The 21,861-nt window shown below is 36.4% G+C and overlaps 1 protein-coding gene across 4 annotated transcripts in view; it reads left to right on the forward strand.

Moving 5' to 3' along the window:
* Window positions 1-5,147, forward strand: part of OSBPL6 (oxysterol binding protein-like 6) — a 50,199-nt gene extending 45,052 nt beyond the window's left edge. For all 4 annotated transcript variants that reach the window (XM_008947263.1, XM_008947264.1, XM_008947266.1 and 1 more), the window contains 5 exons: window positions 781-925; window positions 2,040-2,184; window positions 3,198-3,324; window positions 3,868-3,990; window positions 5,002-5,147. In XM_008947263.1, coding sequence (XP_008945511.1) covers window positions 781-925; window positions 2,040-2,184; window positions 3,198-3,324; window positions 3,868-3,990; window positions 5,002-5,110 — 649 coding nt within the window. In that variant the 3' untranslated portion in view covers window positions 5,111-5,147. The remainder of the gene's footprint in view (window positions 1-780; window positions 926-2,039; window positions 2,185-3,197; window positions 3,325-3,867; window positions 3,991-5,001) is intronic.
* The last annotated feature ends 16,714 nt before the right edge of the window (window positions 5,148-21,861 follow it).

Genomic DNA, 21,861 nt, shown 5'->3' on the forward strand with positions numbered 1-21,861 from the left:
GGTGAGAGCAGCTGCAAGTGGTAAATCCTGACAGTATGCAAGGAGAGGATACATTAAACATGTCTGCTGGTTTTGCAGTATTATTCCTGCTCCTTTATGTTGCAGCCAACCTTTCTTTATGCGTCTGACAGTATGGCATCAGTCCACTTCACCTCTTCATCCATCTTATGAAACTGAAGTAAGGGCACTCAGGAACATTTTTAGTGTTTGTGTTCATGTTTGCCCCTCATCTCTGAAGGAGAACGTGCTTTGCACGATATAATTCCCTCATTTTATTCCTGTGTGTGACAATAGAGATGCTTTGACTCTTATTAGTCCTAACAGAGGGAAAGGAATGATGTGCCAGTGAGCTCCTGCTTCCTACTTCCTTTCTACCTCCTTTCCAAATTTATTTTCCTCTATTGTAATTTAATTACATTGTGTGCTTATAGCCTCAGTTCAGCCTTATGTTGATTTTTGGGTTGCTGTTCTGCCCCTAAAGGAGTTGTGGCCAAAGCACATAATAGCTCTTAGGACAGTGAATATGCCGTTCAGGGCTTCAGTGGCTCTTGTCTTGATTTGTTCACCATTCTTCAGTTCTCTGCACTAGAGCTTAGGTGAGCTCCTCTATAGAGGATTAATAATGTACCCAGAACCATTGCTTTGTTAAACCAAGTCGTCGTTTAAAAAGTATTTAAGCAATATGATCTTTATTTATTATAATGGAGATTTTTTTTACCTTTTTCTTCATAATGGTTATGATTAGTATATGTTACCAAATACTTGTTAATCTGTTCTTAGGTATGGAGACTACTATGTCTGGAACAAAGTCACTACTTGCATACATAATATTCTTAGTGGAAGGAGATGGATTGAACACTATGGAGAGATAACTATCAGAAACACAAAAAGCAGTGTGTGTATTTGTAAACTCACATTTCTCAAGGTAACCTATGTATTCTAATACATATCGTATGTTCATAAAGCTTTGTATTTTTAGCATGCATCAAGCTGTTTATTCACTATTTCTAAAATCCACATTCCACATTTTGTCATAGCAACATTTGTAAATATGTAAATTATCAAATGAGAGTGCTGTGTTAAGTAGTATGACTATTCCACTGAGCATTTGATATCAGTGTTGCATTGAGGTACAGCAATGTGCTATACTGTTGTTGATTTTAGGTTAAAAATGAAATGTTGAAATTTCTGTTATCACAATAAAAACACAACATCACTGTAGACTTCTGTGCCATTTTACTTCTGCCTTTACTAGAATTTGACAGTTAGTATTTTCTCTCTTTAGATAAATAATGCTGCTTTGGTTCATAGTATTTGAATATCCAGGCAAGGACCATATCTAAAAAAAGATGACTGTATAGCTATGTTGCTATCAATTATTTTCCCTAAAAATAAATTTGTCTTCATATAGCAATAAAATGCATCAGTTTGATTGCAGTGCTAGCAATGATGCATTACTGTAAAGTTGAAATTCATGTTTTGATAGATGTTCTGAGAATGGGCAATTGGATCAGTAGGTGAAGGTATAAGAAATAAGTGTGTCTAAGAAATGCAAAACAGAGAAGAGAAACAGAAAATGACAAATAACAAATAATACTGGCTGAACGTCTTCCCTCCTGCTAACAGTAGTGTGCAGCATGTGTCAAAGTCTCCCCTTACATGTATGGGGGTATTCAGTATTTCTTCATGTGGAAAGGACAGAGTTGATTTGCTCTGATCTTGCAGCTTTTGAAGTGTCTTTCTGCTGAATTATGTGGGATTTGGGTTAATGAACAACAATATAGTTCCCAGATGTGCAGATAATTTAAATAGTTTTATACCAAAACCACATAACAAATTATTCAGGGTTTCTCTTATTCTCATATATTAATTCAGATCATCCGAATTTCAAATTCTGATACTTTTGGTTCCATGTGAGTTGTTTCAATACAAAATTTGGGCAGTCGGTGACACATATTAAGATTCATGAAGTATCCGTATTGGTACAATGGGTGATGTGAAAAACAGTGTGAATGAGTAATTCTTTTTTAAACGTGCAGGTGAACTACTGGAATTCAAATGTAAATGAGGTCCAGGGTGTTGTGATAGATCAGGAAGGGAAGGTGGTTCATCGCCTTTTTGGGAAGTGGCATGAAGGCCTTTATTGTGGTGTTGCACCTTCAGCCAAATGCATATGGAGGCCAGGTAAGAGGCTTGTAATAAATGCTGTCCTGCACTGCAGTGTGACCCTGAACTATGTAAAGCTGGTGTAGCCATCGTTTTAAGTACACAGAATTCTACTGGGGAAATTAATTTTTGAGCTACACAAATAAACAAGAATTTACATGAGTTTATAATAATGGTAAATGGAAATGTTCTTACAGAGTATCATCTTCTACATCTCAGCATGACTTCTGGTCAAGTATTCTGGGGTCTTGTGATCAACGGAAGAATAAAATTAAGAAAAAAAATGGTAACTGGACCTGCCTACCTTCTCTAGAGAGTAGGGTAGCTTATTTGAATTCGACAAATAGGAGGTGCCAGTGAGCTTGTTGTCTTAATGCTTTACTAGCCTAAAGGATTGGTCTTCAGAGATAGTGAGCTCCTGTGATTTTCAGGAGCTGATTTCAACTTCCTTACTGCTTGCTTAGAGGCATTGGGGTTGAATTATTCATCCTTTGCACTTATAATATCATTCATACGTGCAGAGTGATTATCCAGGAGTTGTCATTATTGTTAGTATTTTGAACCGTACTCTGTACTGATAGTGTTTTGAGTGTTCCTTTACACCTTACTCCCTGAATGTCTGGTCAGGCTACTGTTATGGCTGAAAGTGTTGGACTGTGCTGAATCAGTCTGCAAGTGAGGGTTATGTTCTAAAATAGTTAAGGTTAGCTTTTATACAGATTTGATAAGCCCACTTTCCAGGGAACAGGAAGCTTTAACTTGAAGACAATAATTTTTATTTAAAATGGAAGGGAGATGAAAAAACGTTTTGAATCTACTAGCATGTCGTTACAAACTCTACAGGATAAGCACTTGGAATTAATGTTTTAGTGAATGTTGTTCCACCTAGAGAATAGCTTTTGTTGCTTTTGAATTGCAAGTAAGAGTAAAACATAGTAATATTGTTGCTGTTAACATTTAATAAATAATCTCTTGCATATTTAGAATAGTAGTTTAAAAAGCTTTTTTCTTTCTCATACATATTCATACAGGCTCCATGCCAACCAATTATGAACGTTATTATGGCTTTACAAGGGTTGCTATTGAGCTCAATGAACTAGATCCATTACTGAAAGATCTTCTTCCTACAACAGATGCACGATTCAGGCCAGACCAAAGGCAAGAATGCTTATTTATGCACTTAATATTTGGCTTAGTTTGAGTGCTGATTTTTTGTCTGTGTCATCACTACAGTTTGAACTAAGCTTTGGAGGATTCTTCTAGCAAAGAAGGTATTCAGTATTTCAATCAAATTTCTGCTTTACCCGGCTGAGGGAAAGTAGAAAGCATCTTGGTATCATAGAGCTATAGTGCAATCTTCGGGCAGAGGTTGGATTCAAGATACTGTAAAGACAGGCTCTGAATTTATGCCCTCCTGCTGTGAATGGAGACAACATTAATTCCCTCTTAATCCTCAGTTCATAGTAGTTCAGTGTTTGTGATACACTGAAGTTACTGAAGAAAGCGTATGCCTTAGCATACATAGGTCATGTAACTGGGGAGTCACATCTTGGTTATTCTCATGAGGTTAGGACTAGATCTAAAAGTGGGTATGACACAGACAAGAGTCTTGGCTTCTGCTTGTCTTTTATGATGTTGGTGCTAGAAAATCCCTTGGTCTAGACACTATGATTGCTATAGAACCTGTTGTTATTCATACAGGCTTCTGGAAGAAGGAAATATAGAAGCAGCAGCATCCGAGAAACAAAGAATAGAGGAACTCCAGAGAGGTCGGAGGCGATATATGGAAGAAAACAGCATTGAATATGTACCCAAATTTTTTAAGTGAGTCTCTCTTGATTCCAGTAGTAAATCTGTAGTAGTGTGACTGGAAAAAGTACTGTGAGAGTTACCAGCAACATAGTCTAAATGTCATAGTGTAAGTTGTGAAAGTCTGGAGAATGGCAATTTTAAGAAAAATAATTAAACACCTGATCTCTGTCTGAAGCAATTTTTACGTAGTTTAAAGCTTCATAATTGAAAGGTATTTTCTCACAATGGGCAACCACTACACAAGTCTGCTGCACCCTTTAGACAACGTTCTTTAGCTTTGAAGGAGAATAGAAGCATAATAATAGGATCCAAGATTCAACTGTTATTGTTTTAAGTGATTGCATAAGCAGTGTAATAAATGGTAACCTGAACAAGATCATACATACATATATATATATATATATTTATATAAAATGCATATATAAATGTGTATATATATATATATATACACTTAAAGAACAGTTATGGAATTTTTTTTGAGTGGAGGGAGGGTAATTTTTGTTTGATTTGTTTTGTTTTTAATTAAGCTTTCTTCTGAAACAAGGGGTAGTCACACCAAATAGCCTGAATTTTAGCATCAGGAATCAAAAGTGAAAAGATTGAACATGCTAGATGTGGTTTTGTAGTGGAAGATGAGCAAAATACAGAGGAGAAAAACAATATAGGTTGTAAAAGGCTTGCATACTGCAGGCTAGATCTCTTGGTTGATCCCCTGCACATATTCAGAATCTGTAATGGCCAAGGAGGATTTACGTGGCCTTAAGACCTGCTCACACAGACCAGACAACACATCTGCCATCTTGGCTGTTTTCTAAACCTTCCACTTTAGACATGGGTAGAGGTTCATTTTTATCTTTAAATACCTGGCTGTTCTTATGTCCTTTAGAAATATGAAATCAAATTTGTTATTGGGTTAGATCAGAGAAGTATGAAATTTGATTTCATATTGCATAATAGCAGAGATCTGTGGTGAGACCTTTTTTCCTCTCTCTTCTTTTTCATTTTTTTGTTTCCTTTCTACAGAAAAGTTATCGATGCCAATCAAAGAGAAGCCTGGGTTACCAATGACACCTATTGGGAACTGCGAAAGGATCCTGGCTTCAGTAAAGTAGAAATTCCTGTACTTTGGTAAACTGAGAATGTACATCTAGTAAACATATCACTCTGAAGAAAAAAATAACTATGCACAATATGTTTCTTATAGCTAACCGTGGTTTGTGGGTCTACGGGAAAACCTGTCATTCACATTTATATTCATCTTTATAACGGACATTTGGAAGTGCATTAGACCAGGCCCCTGACCACTTCTGGATCTTTTTAATTTTGCAGCAGCCATTAAAAAAAAAAAGAAAAAAAAAGAAAAAAAAAAAGAAAGAAACAGAAAACCTTTAAAAGTTTCATATGCTGAAAATTCAGAACAAATGAAGCAGATGAGTAATCCAAAGTAATTCGGAAGAGGTGGCAAATGCAAAACTGCAACCGGTGCTTTAAAAAGACATTAAGAGTAATGTAATTTAAATGAGAAAAAAAAAAAAAGGGAAGAAAAAAGAGAAAAAAATCCATTTTGTTTCAACTATTTTTGTTAAAAACTCTTCGGTCACAACACTGTTATTTCTGGCTTCAGGTTAGTCCTTTGGTGTGATGTGCTTGGACTGGCCTTTGTCAAACAGATATGCTTTTCCGGAAGCTGTTCCCATTCATATGCCATTGTTCATGCCTTAAACAAAATATGAAGATGTACAGTAAGGAATTTTAAAATATGTATGCTTAGGCTTGTGTGAAGGGCAGACTTTTAAAGCACTAGAATTTTATCATGATAAAAATATTGGAGAGCCTGCAGTATTTAAAATGAAAAGACAACCAAACATCTAACTGTATTTCAGAAGACTGAGATATACTGTACATGCTTTAGCTTTGAGAAGCTGGCTGTATAATGAAGCTGAGAAGAAAATGTGAACTAAGTTTGAGACAATTTTGGTGAATGTCTGTGAATTGCTAGTCAGAAGGTTCATATTCTGAACGATTGATGCTGAGATGCAATCATCACTTTGACCACTGGCTGGACATAATCTCACGGTGAATCTCATTTCCCCGTAACTATTTATACAATTAGAATTCCCTGAAGCTTTTGAACAATATTAAAAGCACAGAAAGATTTCATGGGAAGGTCTCTGGCCTCTCTCCAGAAGCTGTGTAGTACTGTAACTGCAACTATTTTCTGCCACATGCACACCCCTTTTAGTTTACTGGCTCTCTTTTCTTCTCCATCCACATTTGGTTTGTGGTGTTTTGTTTTGTTTTGTTTTGTTTTGTTTGTTTGTTCAAGAACCAAATCTTTTATGTGTTGCTAAGCCTCAGTTAATATACGTGGGAGAAAGCTTGGCACTTTCTATTTTAAAGTCTCAAACATTAAACTGTAGGAGGACAGATTTTGATAAAAGGTAAGGAAAGTAATTTTATTAGCTAAAAACGGCATTCCGTATGTTATGATCTAGTCTTCCATTTATGCATGTACCAGGCTCTGATGATAGATTAGATTTCATGCATATACACTGTATTTCTTTTTACACGTACACAGTGTACATAGTGCACTTGAATTTTTCTATTTAAGATTGATTCTGGTACTGAAACTTGACAAAAACAGCTGTGTGATCCTGCCAGCAGAGCTGCTTGACCAGTTATCAGTAGATCGCCACACATACCCAGCTCTCCACCTGCTTCTTCCATTTGCAGTCTACAGAACTGAGATTACTTTGCTTATTTAATATACATTTACTTCTCCTGCTGGTTTGTATGACAAAGCAACTAGCAGAGCACCTAGCTACTAGTGAATTCCAATTTCTTCACACAGTTTCGTTATCAGGAAGAACTATGAAAACCTAAAGAAAATCCTAAGTAAACTTTTTAAGAATTGTGGATGTTCATGAATTGCTTGTGAATATTTGGTATAAAATCCCTGGGTTGCTTACAGATATTTGGCATTAAAGAAACCTGTGTTCAGATTAACAGAGAATTTTGAATTATTCAAAGAATGATGTATTTTTCTTTCCTCATTGAATGTGATTTTTTTTTTTTAAGGTCTGCAATTATTATTATAGGAAAATGAAAATATATAAAAGTTTGGGGGTTTAATTTTATTTAGTTAACTTTATCCTACTTATTTTAATGGCATTGCACTATGAATCAAATTGGCACATTGTGTGCAAAATAGCAATTAATTAGTTTGTGTCACTTTCCTTAAAAACAAGATTATTAAGCATTTTCCCACCTCATGCTCCAGCCTTTGTATGTGGATATTAGAAAGCATTACATGTATATGACTGCTAGTACATTGAGGGACAAAAACTGCATGTCCTCAAATTTTTTTTAATTTTTTTTTTATTTAAATACAGAAATAAGGTCTTTAGTTTTACATTGTTCTGCTAGTGCTTTGTGTGAATATCATTATTTGCAATGCAAAGTGAAACTTGGTGAACACTAAAGATGCTATCACCGATTTAATTATTTTTTACAATTGCTTATTTGACATTCTTTGACAGAAAAATAATGGGTTTAGAATAAAAAAAATCTTCGATATAGTAAATCTTTCTTTTGAAGGCATTTCTTAAGCCTACTGAATGTTAAATTAGTTAATTGGTAAGTAGAGGAAACACAAAGCAATGTATCACAAAATATTTGCAGTCCCTACCAGAAACTGAAAAGTGCTAGCAGATGTGACATAAAGCAGTTGCTTACAGTGCAGGATTCTCTGGATTCTATGTAAAATATTTTGTTAAAGTTTTCCTGTACCCTTGAGGGACATGGCATATTTTATGCTGTTTCTAAAGAGAATGAGTTAACAGAGGATAGGTATGGGGGCTTCTATACAAATGATAATTTTTAGACAACCTGTGAAATTTCACCTGCACTGAGTCGTGGGGGTAGTGGGCTTTCCACAACCCCTGCCAGTGTAGCCCAGAATGGGGCTTCCCATACTGCAGTGAGGACTCACTGTTGGCTCCTTTGCAGCCTTTGGCACGCGTTTTAAGTTCTTGCTGCTTTTTGACTGGGCTGCTGCTTGGCCAGCTTTTCCCAGCACATGGGTAGGGTGGAGACCCAAGGTGCAGACCTTTGCAATTCTGTTGAACCTCATGAAGTGTCTTCTGGCCCAGTCCTCGAGTTGAGCAATGACCTGATTGAAGCTCAGGCATTTGGCATTCCATCTCACCCTCCTAATTTAATGTCATCTGTGAGCTTGTTAGCACGTAGCCTAGTTCCTTGCCCAGGTCACTGGTGAGATGTTAAGTGACAGGCCACACACTTGACCCCTGCAGTGCTATCCTCATTGCTGGCCGCCAACAGGGCAGCTCCCATTGATCAGTGCCCTTCAAGCACAGGAATTTGGGCAGTTTTCAGCCCACCTTGCTTTCTTCATTCAGGCAGTATTTCCTTTTGAAAGGCGTGAAAAATACTTATCAGGGCAGTAGATTCAATTGCTATAGGTTTGGTATTTGTTGAAAATTAATGCAAACCTTTTGACATTTAAAACCCTCTAAACAATTTCAGAAGTTCTAACTTTACTACAAAGACATATCCTTTTCTTTTTCCTGTGCTTTCTCAAGACACTTATTTTTGTATAAAACACATTATCCTTATGCTGTAGTTTTGCAATAGTGAACTGTACTTTCAATTAATATTTTAAAAGTGTACCGTAATTTGTTCCCTGTTCTGGTACTGCAGATATGATAGGGTAATAATAGCTATTTCCATCAAATGCAGTGTCTTACGAAGACAAATTCATTCCTATTTTAGATCTGTATTAACAAGATGGTACATTTTTTGGCATATTAGAAATTGTTATCGTACTGGGAGATAAAATTTAAATATGAGTTGATTTTCGTACAGTATCTCTGTGATTAAAAAGTCATCTAGACATCCCTTCTAATTTTAGATAAATATAAGTTGCATGAAAGAAACTTTTTTTTGTAGTTGACTTTAAAAGTGAACTCCCACTATAATACTCTTCATCTTACAAATAATGTTACGTTTTTTTCCCCCTCATTTTGAACTTCTGACTCTGAATAAGCTTGTATGGCATTTGTGGGTTTTATTTGAATACCACATGCTAGGCATATGGTGAGTATTGTGGCACATCTACATGACACAGTTTTAGAAGACATGCCCTTATATCTCTGCTGAACATTGTCAGAGCTTTATGGAAACAAATTACACAAATCTAAGGACACATTAGGGGTCAGCTCTAGTCCTGCCCTCCTGAGCTCCTGGTGAGGAGCTTGCATCTGGGCCATGTCCTCTGTTTCCCATGGAATAACATGGGATTTTCTCACCCTCAAACCAGCCAGAGTGGAGCCCTGCACAATGCAGGCTTGCTTGTAGAGGTTCTCTCAAAAAAACCTGAATTTTTAGACATACCCTGGAAGGGAGGGAAGGTTCATTAGCTCTTGCACAATAAGGAAGAGACTGAATATGTCAGTACTCTGAATTTTGCAAAACTTGCTTCTGCTACCAAAGCTTTGTTAGTATACGGAAGGTTTGTGTGGTGCCCTTGTTTTGTAGGATTTTGAATAATATCTGGTGCAGAGATAAACACTAACTGTTTAACTGTAACTGGCTGCAGTCATAGTCTGAGGAAGTAACTGTTTTAGATGTCGTTACCAATGCTGGAGCTGCATGAGATAAAGGAGTGTTTTCAGATTAAATCCACCTTAAACAAAAGGGTATTTGTGTTCATATGCTAAAATGACAGGAGGAGTTAAGTTAAAGAGGTTGGCCCAGCAGGGGGGGAAGAAAATTAATATTAACAGAATTGTGTAAGAAACAGTGGAATGGCCTCATTGGTCACCCTGTGTTATACACAGACCTAAGAGAAAGCAAACGGCTTCCTATGTCATAACCACTTACCTTGGCTTCTGCTGCGGATGGAGGTACAGGCTTGGGTTTTCTTTCTATCTGCCATTAAGGAACAGTCATCAAAATAGTATAAAACTTGAATTTGTTCTTTAGAGCATGTATTGATAAAAGATGAGGTATGTAGGGATACATTGGCAACTAAGAGTTTTTCTTCATGTGCTCAAAATTGCAAATGTATGTTTAGTATAAGAAGTAGTATAATTTTCTACTTCACCATTCCTGGTTATTTTTATTATAATATCACTCAGAAGTACTTTCATAGAGAAACTACGTTTTCTTTTTTTTTCTTTTTTTTTTTTTTTTTCTCCTTCCTTCTAGTTTTTAACAGAAGAATCTAGACTAAGTGTTTTAATAAAGTTTCAATTATTCCTGGGGAGGCTATCTCCTTGAGCTCTGTTAGAGCAGCGAATGACACCCACAAGAATGTTTGAAATCTCAGTAAGTTCAGAGAAATGGCTTATTTCCAGCAATGTATTTTATTTTTCTATTACATATTGTATGGAGTCTACTTAGAAAAGTAAATATGTTATTTGCTTTGTAAATGATGGAATGTAGAACATCTTCATTCACTAGCTTTAGTATAAACGATATACTTCTTCCACTAAACTGAAAAGCTTCTTTATAAAAGGATTCTTATATGATATCTTGCAGATTTAAAAAATGATAGCAATGTACTTGTAGGTGTTTTATAAACTCACCTCCTCCTCTGTCAAGTTTTGTGGTATTAGAAACCCATCATATCTTCCCCCCACCCCGCCCCACCCTGCCCCCTTCCTTCTGATCTTTGACAAACCTCAGGAAAAGGAAGGAGAGACTGCAATGGAGAACAGTGAAACTGGTCAGTGGTACAGCTTTAACAAAGTAGAAAACTTACCCTAACTTACATAAATTACAACATCAGCAGAGCTGCTGAATCTGTTTCAGGCAGGTTATCTTGGTACCATTTTCCTTTCCACTGATCCATGAAAGCATGAAAAAAAATGAAGGATTGATGACATTTGCTCAGAATGAATTCTGAAGGTGAAGGGAAGGTTTTATTCCCTTTGTAAATAAAAAGACTGCAGCCAGCATTTGGCTGAAGGTGTATTGGTAATGTGGATAAAGAGAGTTACATATTCCAAATTTAGGGCTTCCTTACTTGTAAAATATATAACTAGCAGTGTGTAATTCTGTCTTGACCTTGAGTAATTCTTTGAAGTATGGTAACGTTACTTATTTGTACTCCTGGAGCAATGATCCAGAGGTTGGCTCTTATGAAACGCTTAAACATATTTCTATACTGACTGCTACTTTTAATGGTCTACATTAATGAAAGAGGGATATCTTACAGTAACGTATAATTCTGCTGGCCCAGAACATTAGGGATGCAAAAACCGAAGAAGTAAGGAAATTTCTTCAAAGAGTCAGAAGTGAATAACATACCATTTGTACCCTGAGCATCAAAAATACATAAGTGCTGTGGAAAAGCAGCACACACAGTGATAAATATTCAACCAGAGCTATTCCTCACTGAGGTCCTTGTTCCTTGTGCCAGTCCGTGTAGCCACACGTACAACATTTGTCTCTAAACTTTCGTTACTGTTTATTATTGCTCTTGTGGCCCAGGGGTTGATTTGTCAGGTCTACCAGGGACAATCAGTGTTAGAGTCAGGACTGCAAACTCACATTCCTTTCCTAGTAGTCCCATCCTGAATGCTTTCTCTCTTCCTTTGTGAAATTAACCTGAACAAGGAATATTACAGTAATATTAACAAAATTAATAAAAGGTTAACGCTCAGTATTTTCTAGGCAAATGAAAACTCAAAATAGCTTCTATAATTGTGTTAAAGAAATACAGATTACATCTTCAATTATTTTTTTATTTATTTAGTATTTTAAGGTTTATTTTTATTATTATCACTGATTAAGAAATGATACATAAATATATTAAACTTGCTTTGTTACCTATCTTGAAGTCAACATTGAAAATTGTTATTCCAATTTAGGCTTAGAAATTAGGTCCATTTAGTTGTTGAAATAAGTTTTACTGGTATTCTTCAGTGGTTGAAATATAGTGTAATAAATTCAGATCACAATAACATTTATTTTCAGCTGCCTCAAACATGACCTATGAGCTGAGAAATAAATGCTGATGAGTGAACTTATGCAAGCATAAATGCAAAGATGGCAACTTCTACTTTAGTTAAGGTTTTGCTCTAATTAGCAAAAGCACTATTCTTGGTCCTTTATAATTATTTCTAAACTAATTATTTTCAAACATTCATTCCTCACTAAGAATTAATTACATCTGAAGTTTGACTTTTAAAAGTTAAACAATGTTTGGAACTCCACAGACATGAAGAGCAGTGCCTCTGTCTTGCATTTAATGCTCAGATCTTCCTAAATCCCCAGCGAGATGGACCTATTGTCTCCTAATTACCTGGGTAACCTTAGGGCTTAGTAAAATTTCATAGTTGGACCAAAAAGAAATATCAGTAGGCTTTGATTCTTCTATGTGTGATGATCTGTGCCTGTGTTACTTACTCTAAAATAAGTCAGAAATCAAGCTGCTAGCATCTGATGTCAATATTTTCCTTCACCAAAATGTGTAGCAAACTTTGTTGTTCTTTATCTGTTACTGCTATATTGTCTGAAGTGGATACTTTTAGTACATAGAAAGCCATCATAAAATTAAGCTACTGTGGTATCCTGAGAGATCATCATGATAGTTCTATATTAAGATATTAGATATATTTTCTTTGCTGTAACCGGTAGCAAGATTCTTCTTTGGATCTTTACCTACTTTCCTTTGTATCACTAACTGTTTGGTGAATTATGGTTTCTCGGTATTTCAACAGCAAAGAATTCTGTATTTTCTCTTTTTTGCACAAAGTGAATATGAATTGGGAATAATGTCACAGGTTTTTTTGTGAGATTAGATCCCATATGCATATCTATGAAATGTAGTAAATTTTAGTATTCACACCTTGCTCAGACTCTGAGAATGCCATTAGAAGAGTGAGGTTTAGATTAGGAGTCAATTTTACATTGCCTTACTGAGCTTCTTTACTTTTAACAGCCTTTAATTTCAGATGGGAAACACTCTGCACCAATTCTTTAGCAGGCCAAAAGTATCAAAGCCTAAACAGCTAAAAGAGCATTCTTTGATGATTGCTCATATCGCTGTGCTCATTCTGCACAAAACCCCCAAATCTCTTGATTTCTTGCACACCTCTTTGTGTAGCATACTTGTAAAAAGAGGTCCTCAGAGTCTTTCTACTGTGATTATGCTATTATGTCAGCTAGAAAGGTATAAGGTGATTAATTTTAAGATTAATTTTAAGTGCAAATAGTTGCTTTCTAGAAGCCTAACATATAGAGCCAATGGTACTTCTGCGTAGGGAGTGTCTGTCTTAGAGGGGATTGACAGACTGGAATTAATTAGAAAGGGTCTGTGTTCCTAGGTGCACCAGTCAAAATATTTTCTGTTGTTCGAAAGCAACAGAAAACTACTACTTAAGAGAAAGAAAGAAAGAAAGAGGGTAAGAAGCATTTATATACCCAGCTACCCAAACGTTGCATTAGGCGTTATTTTTGACCACTGTAATATTAAATCTCACCTGCAGTGCCCCTAATTTTATGCTCAGAAGTTCACTGTGGACTTCCATAATGAGATGAAGAAGAAAAGGATACTAGAAAAAGTACCATAATTTCTAAATAAGTTGATACAAAATTGAGCTGCAAATATATGTTTTGAAAACTATATAAGCTCCTATGTGTAAGTATACCAATTTTTAAAAACGCAAGTTTAGTCCTTCATTCAGGTAATTTAACATTTAAAAAAATAATCATCACTGAGCTTGATTGCTTTTCTGCAAATGCATTCATTTGTGCTTTACTATTCACAAGTTTGGGATTTCTTTTGGGATGATTCTTCTTTACATCTTATTAGTTCTGACTCCAAATACTGGCTGTAATTGTGCCTGTAAAAACAATTCTATTGCTTACAGTTACTAAGCATCAACAGCAGAGGAATAACATAGGTAGAATATAATTTATATATTCCAAATCTGTAGACTTTTATTTCACATGCAAAAGTTAACTAGCAATGCACATCTCAAATTTTTTTCCTGCTTTATCTGCTTGGACTCTGATCTTGCACAGGTATCAATACATAGTTAGCATAAGCATTGCAAACAGTCTTTTTGAATCCACTTTAGAAGGTGTAGATACTAAAGTTCAAATAAAAAGCCTCAGTGGTGGTTTTCCTAAGAAATCAAAACTATGTACCTGGTTACATCAGGCTTTACAGTACTTGATTTTTAATTCCTACACGCTTAACGAAATGCCCACCTATGCAGATGAGGCAGAGCTGATGTTGGTGCTCTATTGAATTCAGGGAACTTCCAGGTGAGTCAATGATCTAGCTGCCCAAATCTATTTCAGCTGCAGGCCTAAGATACAGTCAAGCATAGGTATTCAACTAGCTACACTTAAACTTAATTTTGAACATGCGCCCTGTCTTGTGGAACATAAATGTGTGAAATACAACTGGTTTGACTGCTTGCCAGTCAGAGCAATATATTTGACTTTCCTTTAACTCTTTTTCATTTTGGGACCTTATTTTTGGGCTTACAGTATTTAACACTCAGTTAATTTCATGTCTCTGCAAGGCTCAATTATGTATGACATTTGGAAGAAAGAACAGGAGATTTAGTCAATGAGAATCCATCATATTATGTCCCACTCTGGCAAGCTTAACTAGAAGAATATTTGCAATTTTTATCCCTATTTCCCTGTATTTTTCCCAGGACAGTGCCAGCCCAGAGTGAGGGTTGTTAGTATTATATGCCAATCAAAAAAGACTAATCTTTCTGATTTGTGAAGCAGGGGGTGGCTAAGAGCATGCTCCTAATCTCAGCCTAGAAAAGCATGAATGTGAGAAAGTGCCTCCCCTCTTTCCTTCTAGGCTTTAGCACATGAATAGAATTGCCTTTTTTTGGTATATCAAGTTCTCTGGCTGCTTCAGAGATTGAACCTAGCCAGGAAAGAGCAGTAAAAAACCCCAGTTTTAAGGTCCCACGTAATGCAGCTGCAACGCTTATTCTGTGTCCTTTCACTCATGAGTTCATTTTGAACACACTGTTGTAGTAATCCAGAATGCAGATGAGGCCTCACGCTGACTACCTCTCATGCAATAAAACCCAAGCTCATAGAGTAGTAAATGTTTATTACAGTCAAGTGTCTTTTGACCACATGATTCAGGGAGGTGGTAATGGGGGGGGAATAGTGAACAAAATAAATTAATTTAAGACTTTATTCCATTGATGTATATGGTATACATAATACTCATAATACCGACTCAAAGTGAGGGAAGTCCTACAGCTTCTGGTAGGAAATAAAAGTGAACTTGGCTATGCTATAGTTTATGTTGTGCTCAAAAATGTAATAAAAGTTGTCATCTGTTTCCTCCATGCTGAGCTGGATTTACCAGGATATTATATCCAAAAACCACACATACAGTTCTAGTTTTTGAGGAAACATGATGCTCTTTTACCTGTTGCAATGTAATTGGATAATGCATGTACAAATGACTTGTTTAGCCTGCCAATGAATGTTGCTAATGCCTTACCAAAAACAAACAAACAAAAAAAACCCACCGTATTTTTTCTATTTTTTTTTCCTTAGAGGCAAATCCAAACAATGCTAGATTTGGGAAACTGTTTACTGAAAAGCATTTTCTAATAGATCTCTGAAGAAGTGCAATTGTATAATTATTATTGTTCAGTGCATATAGTACATTGTTTCCATCACTCTGTACACTGCTGCTATCAGTGCTTGTTCTAATAAATCTCAATGTACACTGTTTAAACTGCTGTCATCTGTGTTCTGATTTATTGACATAAGAAACACTTTAGAATGTCGTTTGTGAATGAACTGTTTGTAACTACTAAGTGTGGATTGACTATTAATGGTGAAATGTTAATATATAGTCTACAGATTTATTTTGGAGAGGTGGGTAATAGAGGCAGCAATAGCACTGAAAACAGTGTTTCTTCACATCCTGCTCCTTTCTGACCTTTTTCCAGTGCAGGATAATCTTTATAGAATTTCTCCCATGTGATCTCTGTGGAGTTCCTTTAAATCTGGCAGGAGTTACTAACTGCAGTCTCGAAGATAATTTTCTTTTTTGGCAGTTCCCAGTTTTATCTTCATGCTACAGCTGGTAAGAGCCTTTTGCCTTTTTTTTTTTTTACCCCTCCTTTTTTCCCCACTTCAGCTTGTTTTTTATATGATTAAAGGGAGCTTGCAGTATATTTCTCAAGTTTTGTGAGAGCTTGTAGGGAACATGGTTCCTGATGTCCTCTAATAGAATTGGAAAAAAAAGGTGTGAAAATGAAAAAAATAAAATTAAAAAATTACTTGACACTGTCCCCTTCTGGCATCTTGGAAAAATAACAGTATGTGGGTTTTCTTGTCAGTTGTTCAGCCCTTAAATCAATTACATTTTATTTAAAATGAAAGCATAGTAGAAAACAAGAATTTGGTTGAGAGGAAATTAAGGTTTTTGTTGCTTCTTGGCATTGTAAAAAGAACAAGTGTTTGAATGTTCTGGAGTGCTGCCTGAATGGAAGCAACACCAAAGGAAGGGAAAACACTTTTTTGATGGCTGGCCATGCTTTCTTTCTTGTGTCAGAGTATGCACCTGATCTCATCCAGACCGATGTGCTGAGCTAGGCTGCACGCTGGGAGCTTATTCCCTCTCAATTCCAGAGCTGAACTTTGCTTCTAGTTTCACATTTCTGTCGCTGGGATCTGTACTCTGCCTCTGACTGCTCTGCGAAACAAATCTAACACTTTTCGATGACTGTGGCTCAGCAAAATTACTGTGCATAAGTGAAATGTGAGAAGGTGTATGTCATTGCTTAATTAAAAAAACCCAACACAACAAAACTTTGGGAATAGAGTGCAAGAAGCTTGTGAGACAGCAATACCATCCAAATTAGCATAAAACCCTATTACTTAAGTATGGAAGTAAATTTTATATTTAAATTTAATCTAACCAAGAGACAGATGATACTTCTTCTTAACCACAAACACGTAGGTGCTGTGGTGAAGGGAGACAGTGTGGGAAGCTATTGACAGGATTTCATCCTGACTCAGCTGAAGGAGTTGTCTGCAGAAAGCTGTTCCAAGTTTCACTGTCAGTACAAAAATCTGTTCTGATGTGATGATACACAGCATTTTTGCTCAGCCAATGTATCAAGCCACATGGTTCTTCAAGTCCTTATGAGCTTATTAAATATTTAAGTTGGTCTAAATGTTAAAAAACACAAGTATGCAATATTGACTGTTCCTGCACATGAATATGCAAAATTATTTTTTCAGTAAGTAACCATTACTAAATCAGATTAAAAGAAACTAAGCTGAAATATCATTCAAAACTAATGAGGTACTGTGGAATAGCTGGGGAGGTACTCTGTTTTGCCTGCGTGGTGAGTCTAATTTTACTAAGGCCGGTAAATAAAATGTTATATTTAGAATGTGCTTTTTGATTCTGAAAGCTATGTCTAAGATGTGACTATTAGGCAGAATAGCTAAGAGATGGGGTAGGTTGTATATCCCATATCTATATCCTGTCTGTATTAATGATGGTGAATTTAAAAAAGAATTCAGTTAATTCAGAACAAGTTAATAAAGTGTGCATAAATGCATGTTACAGACATGAACCTGCTGTGAAGACTTTTTTTACCCATGATTAGATTACATTAGATTACATTTGTAATCACAAAGAAAAGTTCCAAAATAAAGTCAAGTATGTAGTTGGTTTTCTCATTGGTGCCTGTCTGGCTATGTTTCCTTCAGAAATGAAGAAATAAAACTAATTACTAGCTCGAATTTCATGACTAACCCAGGTTTCTTGAGCAAGATTTTTGACAAGTCAGTGAATGAAAAAAGGATTTCCAAAAGATTATACTTGTTGGGCTGCAAGTGGACTACAAGTTCTGGTAAGGACATTGAGGTGTGTGTTTGTTTGTTTGTTTTAACTTATAAAATTGAAGGTGTAGATTATCACTTAAGTTCCTCTTTGGGTAGCTTATTTTTGAGGGCCTGGAATTTTAGTAATCAAAGAAATTGAAGTGATCTAGCACAAGGGCACACCCATTCTTCAATTCTAGATCAAGTGCTGATTTCACTTGAATGCTGATCAGCCAACCTAGTACAACAATATTAGTCAGGCTGCTTTTTATATTTGGTGACAAGAATTTTTTATGTCACCTGTCTGTTAAAATGTGTAGTATCTGAAAATTGCTCAACCATCTTCTCATTTCATGCCTACACATATGAAAAAAAACCCTTAAGTTAAGAAACTAGATGAGGGAGTGTTCTTGTAGCATGAAAAGGAACAGCCAAAGTAAGCACAGAGTTGATTATAAAAGAGGATACTGAATTCTTGCCTGCCCTACAAACACCTCCTTTATTTTGTCTTTTTATAAATAACGCTGTATTCAGAGATCAGGGATTACTTAGAATACTAGCTACTTCTTGCAGTATTCTGCTCAAGAAAGTGATATATTGCTACAGCGACGTACAGCAGGTTTCATAAACTGAGCTTAATTGCCCAGTGTCATAGAATAACTAGTGGCAATGCCAAAAATAAATCCATTTGAAGCATGCTGCTTAGATTAAAACATAAGGAGAGGAAGCAAGGAACAAGATACATCTATCTCCTACTGAGGGATTTATTGTACAGAGATAGCTGTTATCAGGGCCCATCAGACAGATTAGCATGGACAGTGTGAATTATATCATGGTAGACAAATCCTTTGTTTTGTAACATCTGTTTCTTCAGATGCAGTGGCACAGCAGCAGCAGTGACAGTTCTGCATCCTCATACAGGTGGATGCAGAAGCCCACAGAGCTGTCCTCTAACACCCACCCCTATCTGCAGATGCTGGAAAAAGGGATTTAGCCATTCGGGCAGCATCCTCCAAAGGAAAGGCAGCGTTAAACCTACTTTAGGTCACACTGGCTTGTTTGCAGATTTTCTTCACAAGCTAATGCTTGATGATGAAAGTAGCTTCATTGTATACAGTAATGTTCATGTAACAAATGACCGCTTCTTTTGGGTAAAAGATGTGCCTGCTTCTCACAGGTAATAAGCTTAAATGCAAACATACTATCTCAGCAAATCTGTCCCAGGAGTACTACCTTTGCATTTCTTATTAGTAAATGCTTTACAGTTAACACATCCATCTGTCCATTAAAAATACTGCCGGTAATATTAGGGCAACTACAAAGAACCAAAAGCTGGGGTATTTGATATGCTTTAGGCAGTGATAGTAATTTAATATCATTATTTAATGATGGACACGTCTGCACATCTGTGCGCAACGGTCTGAAATCTACAGGGTAAGTCTGTGGAAGAGCAGGTAATACTGTCACTGAAATGTACGCTCCTGAATCTCTTTTGTGTTTCCTTTTTATCAATAGCGTGGCTCTAGTGAGAAGGCAGTGAAATGGTACAAAGGAGCTCACTGTGCAATGCATTCCCTTTTCATCAAGTCAACAGAAGTTGCCCTTACAAAGGTGAAAGGGGGATGATGCCAACCAAAAGCCTTAGAGGAGCCAGTTGATCTCTACATCCTGTAGCCTTTCATCAATGTAATGCTTACAGTACAAAACAGCTTTTAATAATTTGATTGCTGGACAAGTGCAATGCTATAACACAGCACCTCCTGGCAGGAGATCTACCTTTTATGTGTACTCTACATGGACTATGAGTATGTATCCTCATGGTCTACTCTGTGGCAGAGATTAGAAAGAAGTTCCAACAGGGTTTACTTGAGCTGTAAACCTGAGAAGTATTACACAGGAAATACAGTAATGGTGTATGTATCTGTCTTCGAAATGGACTATTAAAAGTGACCTTGAAAATAATTTAGAACATTCCTGATGGTATGATTTAGATATCTGTATAGGAAAGGACAACAATATTTCCTGTATTTTTTTTTTAAATCAATTCTAATTGGTGAAGAAACTGTTCACACACAAAAGTCCCATATAAATAAAACACAGAAGTTCATTAAAATACCTCTAGAGGCTTCTTACTAAAATTTTCTCCTGGGACTGCAGATAGTAGTGGAATATTCAAAAGGGTCTGGATACACGAGAATTAAAACATACTTTAAATCTGGGGAATTTAAAGCATTTTAGGACTAGGCTTCTGATGAGTTGACTCCTTGAATTTCTCAGTTCTCTGATTTTGATACCGTCTATTTATCCTGCTTCCCAAAGAGGTTTCCATCAGGAACCAATTGAGTTTCAAGAAGTGACTACATTTTTTAACTGCTTTACCGAATTGAGAGCTTAATAAAGTAAGTTACACAAAATCAAAATACTGCCATAGCTAAATTAATTGTTCCTGTGTACTGCATAATTAAATAGCATTTGTGAACTGATTTACAATTTCTACTGCACTTAACTATAAAGAAAATCAACACGGAAGCATCTCTGCTGAACTTCACCTTGCCTTAACTTACTTTTCTTCACACAGTGGTCTCTAAATACTAGAGTGCTGTGTGAGCAGCAGTCACTGTGAGCACGTTGCCAAATGACCCCAGTACTCCAGCGAACTGCTAGAGCAGGAGTGCAGCATGACCGTGGTACTGGCTTCATACTCGGAGCCCGCAGGTGAGGGAAGGCATGCTACTGACTGGTTCTGCTTACACAGATCTCTAGAGGAGCTCCACCACGGAGAAAACAAAATTAAAAAATCAAGTGCTGTTAAAACCTCTTAGGTAGTAAAAACAAAGCGTATATGTAATAAGGACCATATTTGGTCCCATAAATTTTTATTTTTGTTACTTCTTGTACTTTATGTTGCACAGATTCTTGTTTTATGAGGAAATACTCCTGCCATCTACTGGCAAGTTATGGAATTTAGCAAATAAATTTTTCAGTAGCTGCCTTCGCCCCACTCCAACCTTCCCCCCCTCCCCTGCGATTTAGGTGTTAAATTCTTGCACTTCCTCTTTTGTAAAGATCTGTAGATAAATGTCATATAGTTCAGAGTCACTTAAGTCAGCTAGTCACATGGTCTGGCAACTGACAGCACCTTTTTGTACACTAAGAAGATATTAAACTAATTACCAGCATAATTTGGTCCAGATTATGTGGATTTAACCCTCCCAGGTGAAACACCAACTGAGTTTATCCAGTTAGTTAACACATAAGACTCCTCCCCTCAACTGACTGGTTAATCATACTAAGTTTATGATATGGTTGACTGTGACAAGAAACAAAATTGGATCAATTCATATAGATTACAGAAACATAAAAATAGTCTGCAGATGATTCCAGATTTCTAGATTGAAATTAATGAGATAATTCCATATTTTCAGTTCCTTCAACAAGCCTCTAGCTTTGCACACACCTTAGGTCAGCCTATAAATGCATCTTTAGACACCTTATACTTAAAAGTGTCCAACATTCTTGCAGCGATGATGCAGGACAGCTATCTAATAATAAAGCAAAAATCATTTTAGAGTTACATAATAACTACAGAAAGCATTCTGCATCCTCAAAGGCTATGCAGAAAGCAAGACTGTTCTCTAGATTTTTACTATTAAATTCAGGTTCATATCAATGTGATGTAAGGAAAAATTTTAGGCATCAGAATTCTCAGCTAAACATAGCTGATACTTGCCTGCTCTGTTACTAGTCCACGCCTAAGACCCATTTTGAAGAAATAAAACTGATATTGCATATGAAGTAACCTATCTTAGTATTCACTCCCGGTGAAGATATAGCAAGAAACTATAGAATACAGAGCTGAATAAGCTGTCTTCAAACTGCTTCCCTTGTTGAGGCTTGTGATGTCTTCAGGCAAACTTACAGACACCATCATTCTGCTAGGTATGGACAACGCCATCTGAAACAGAACAGAATGTGGTACTTGGGAGCAGAGTTAAGCTACGGTTATAGGGAAAG

Source organism: Merops nubicus, unplaced genomic scaffold, assembly GCF_000691845.1.
Source record: "Merops nubicus isolate BGI_N331 unplaced genomic scaffold, ASM69184v1 scaffold15889, whole genome shotgun sequence".
Taxonomy (NCBI): domain Eukaryota; kingdom Metazoa; phylum Chordata; class Aves; order Coraciiformes; family Meropidae; genus Merops; species Merops nubicus.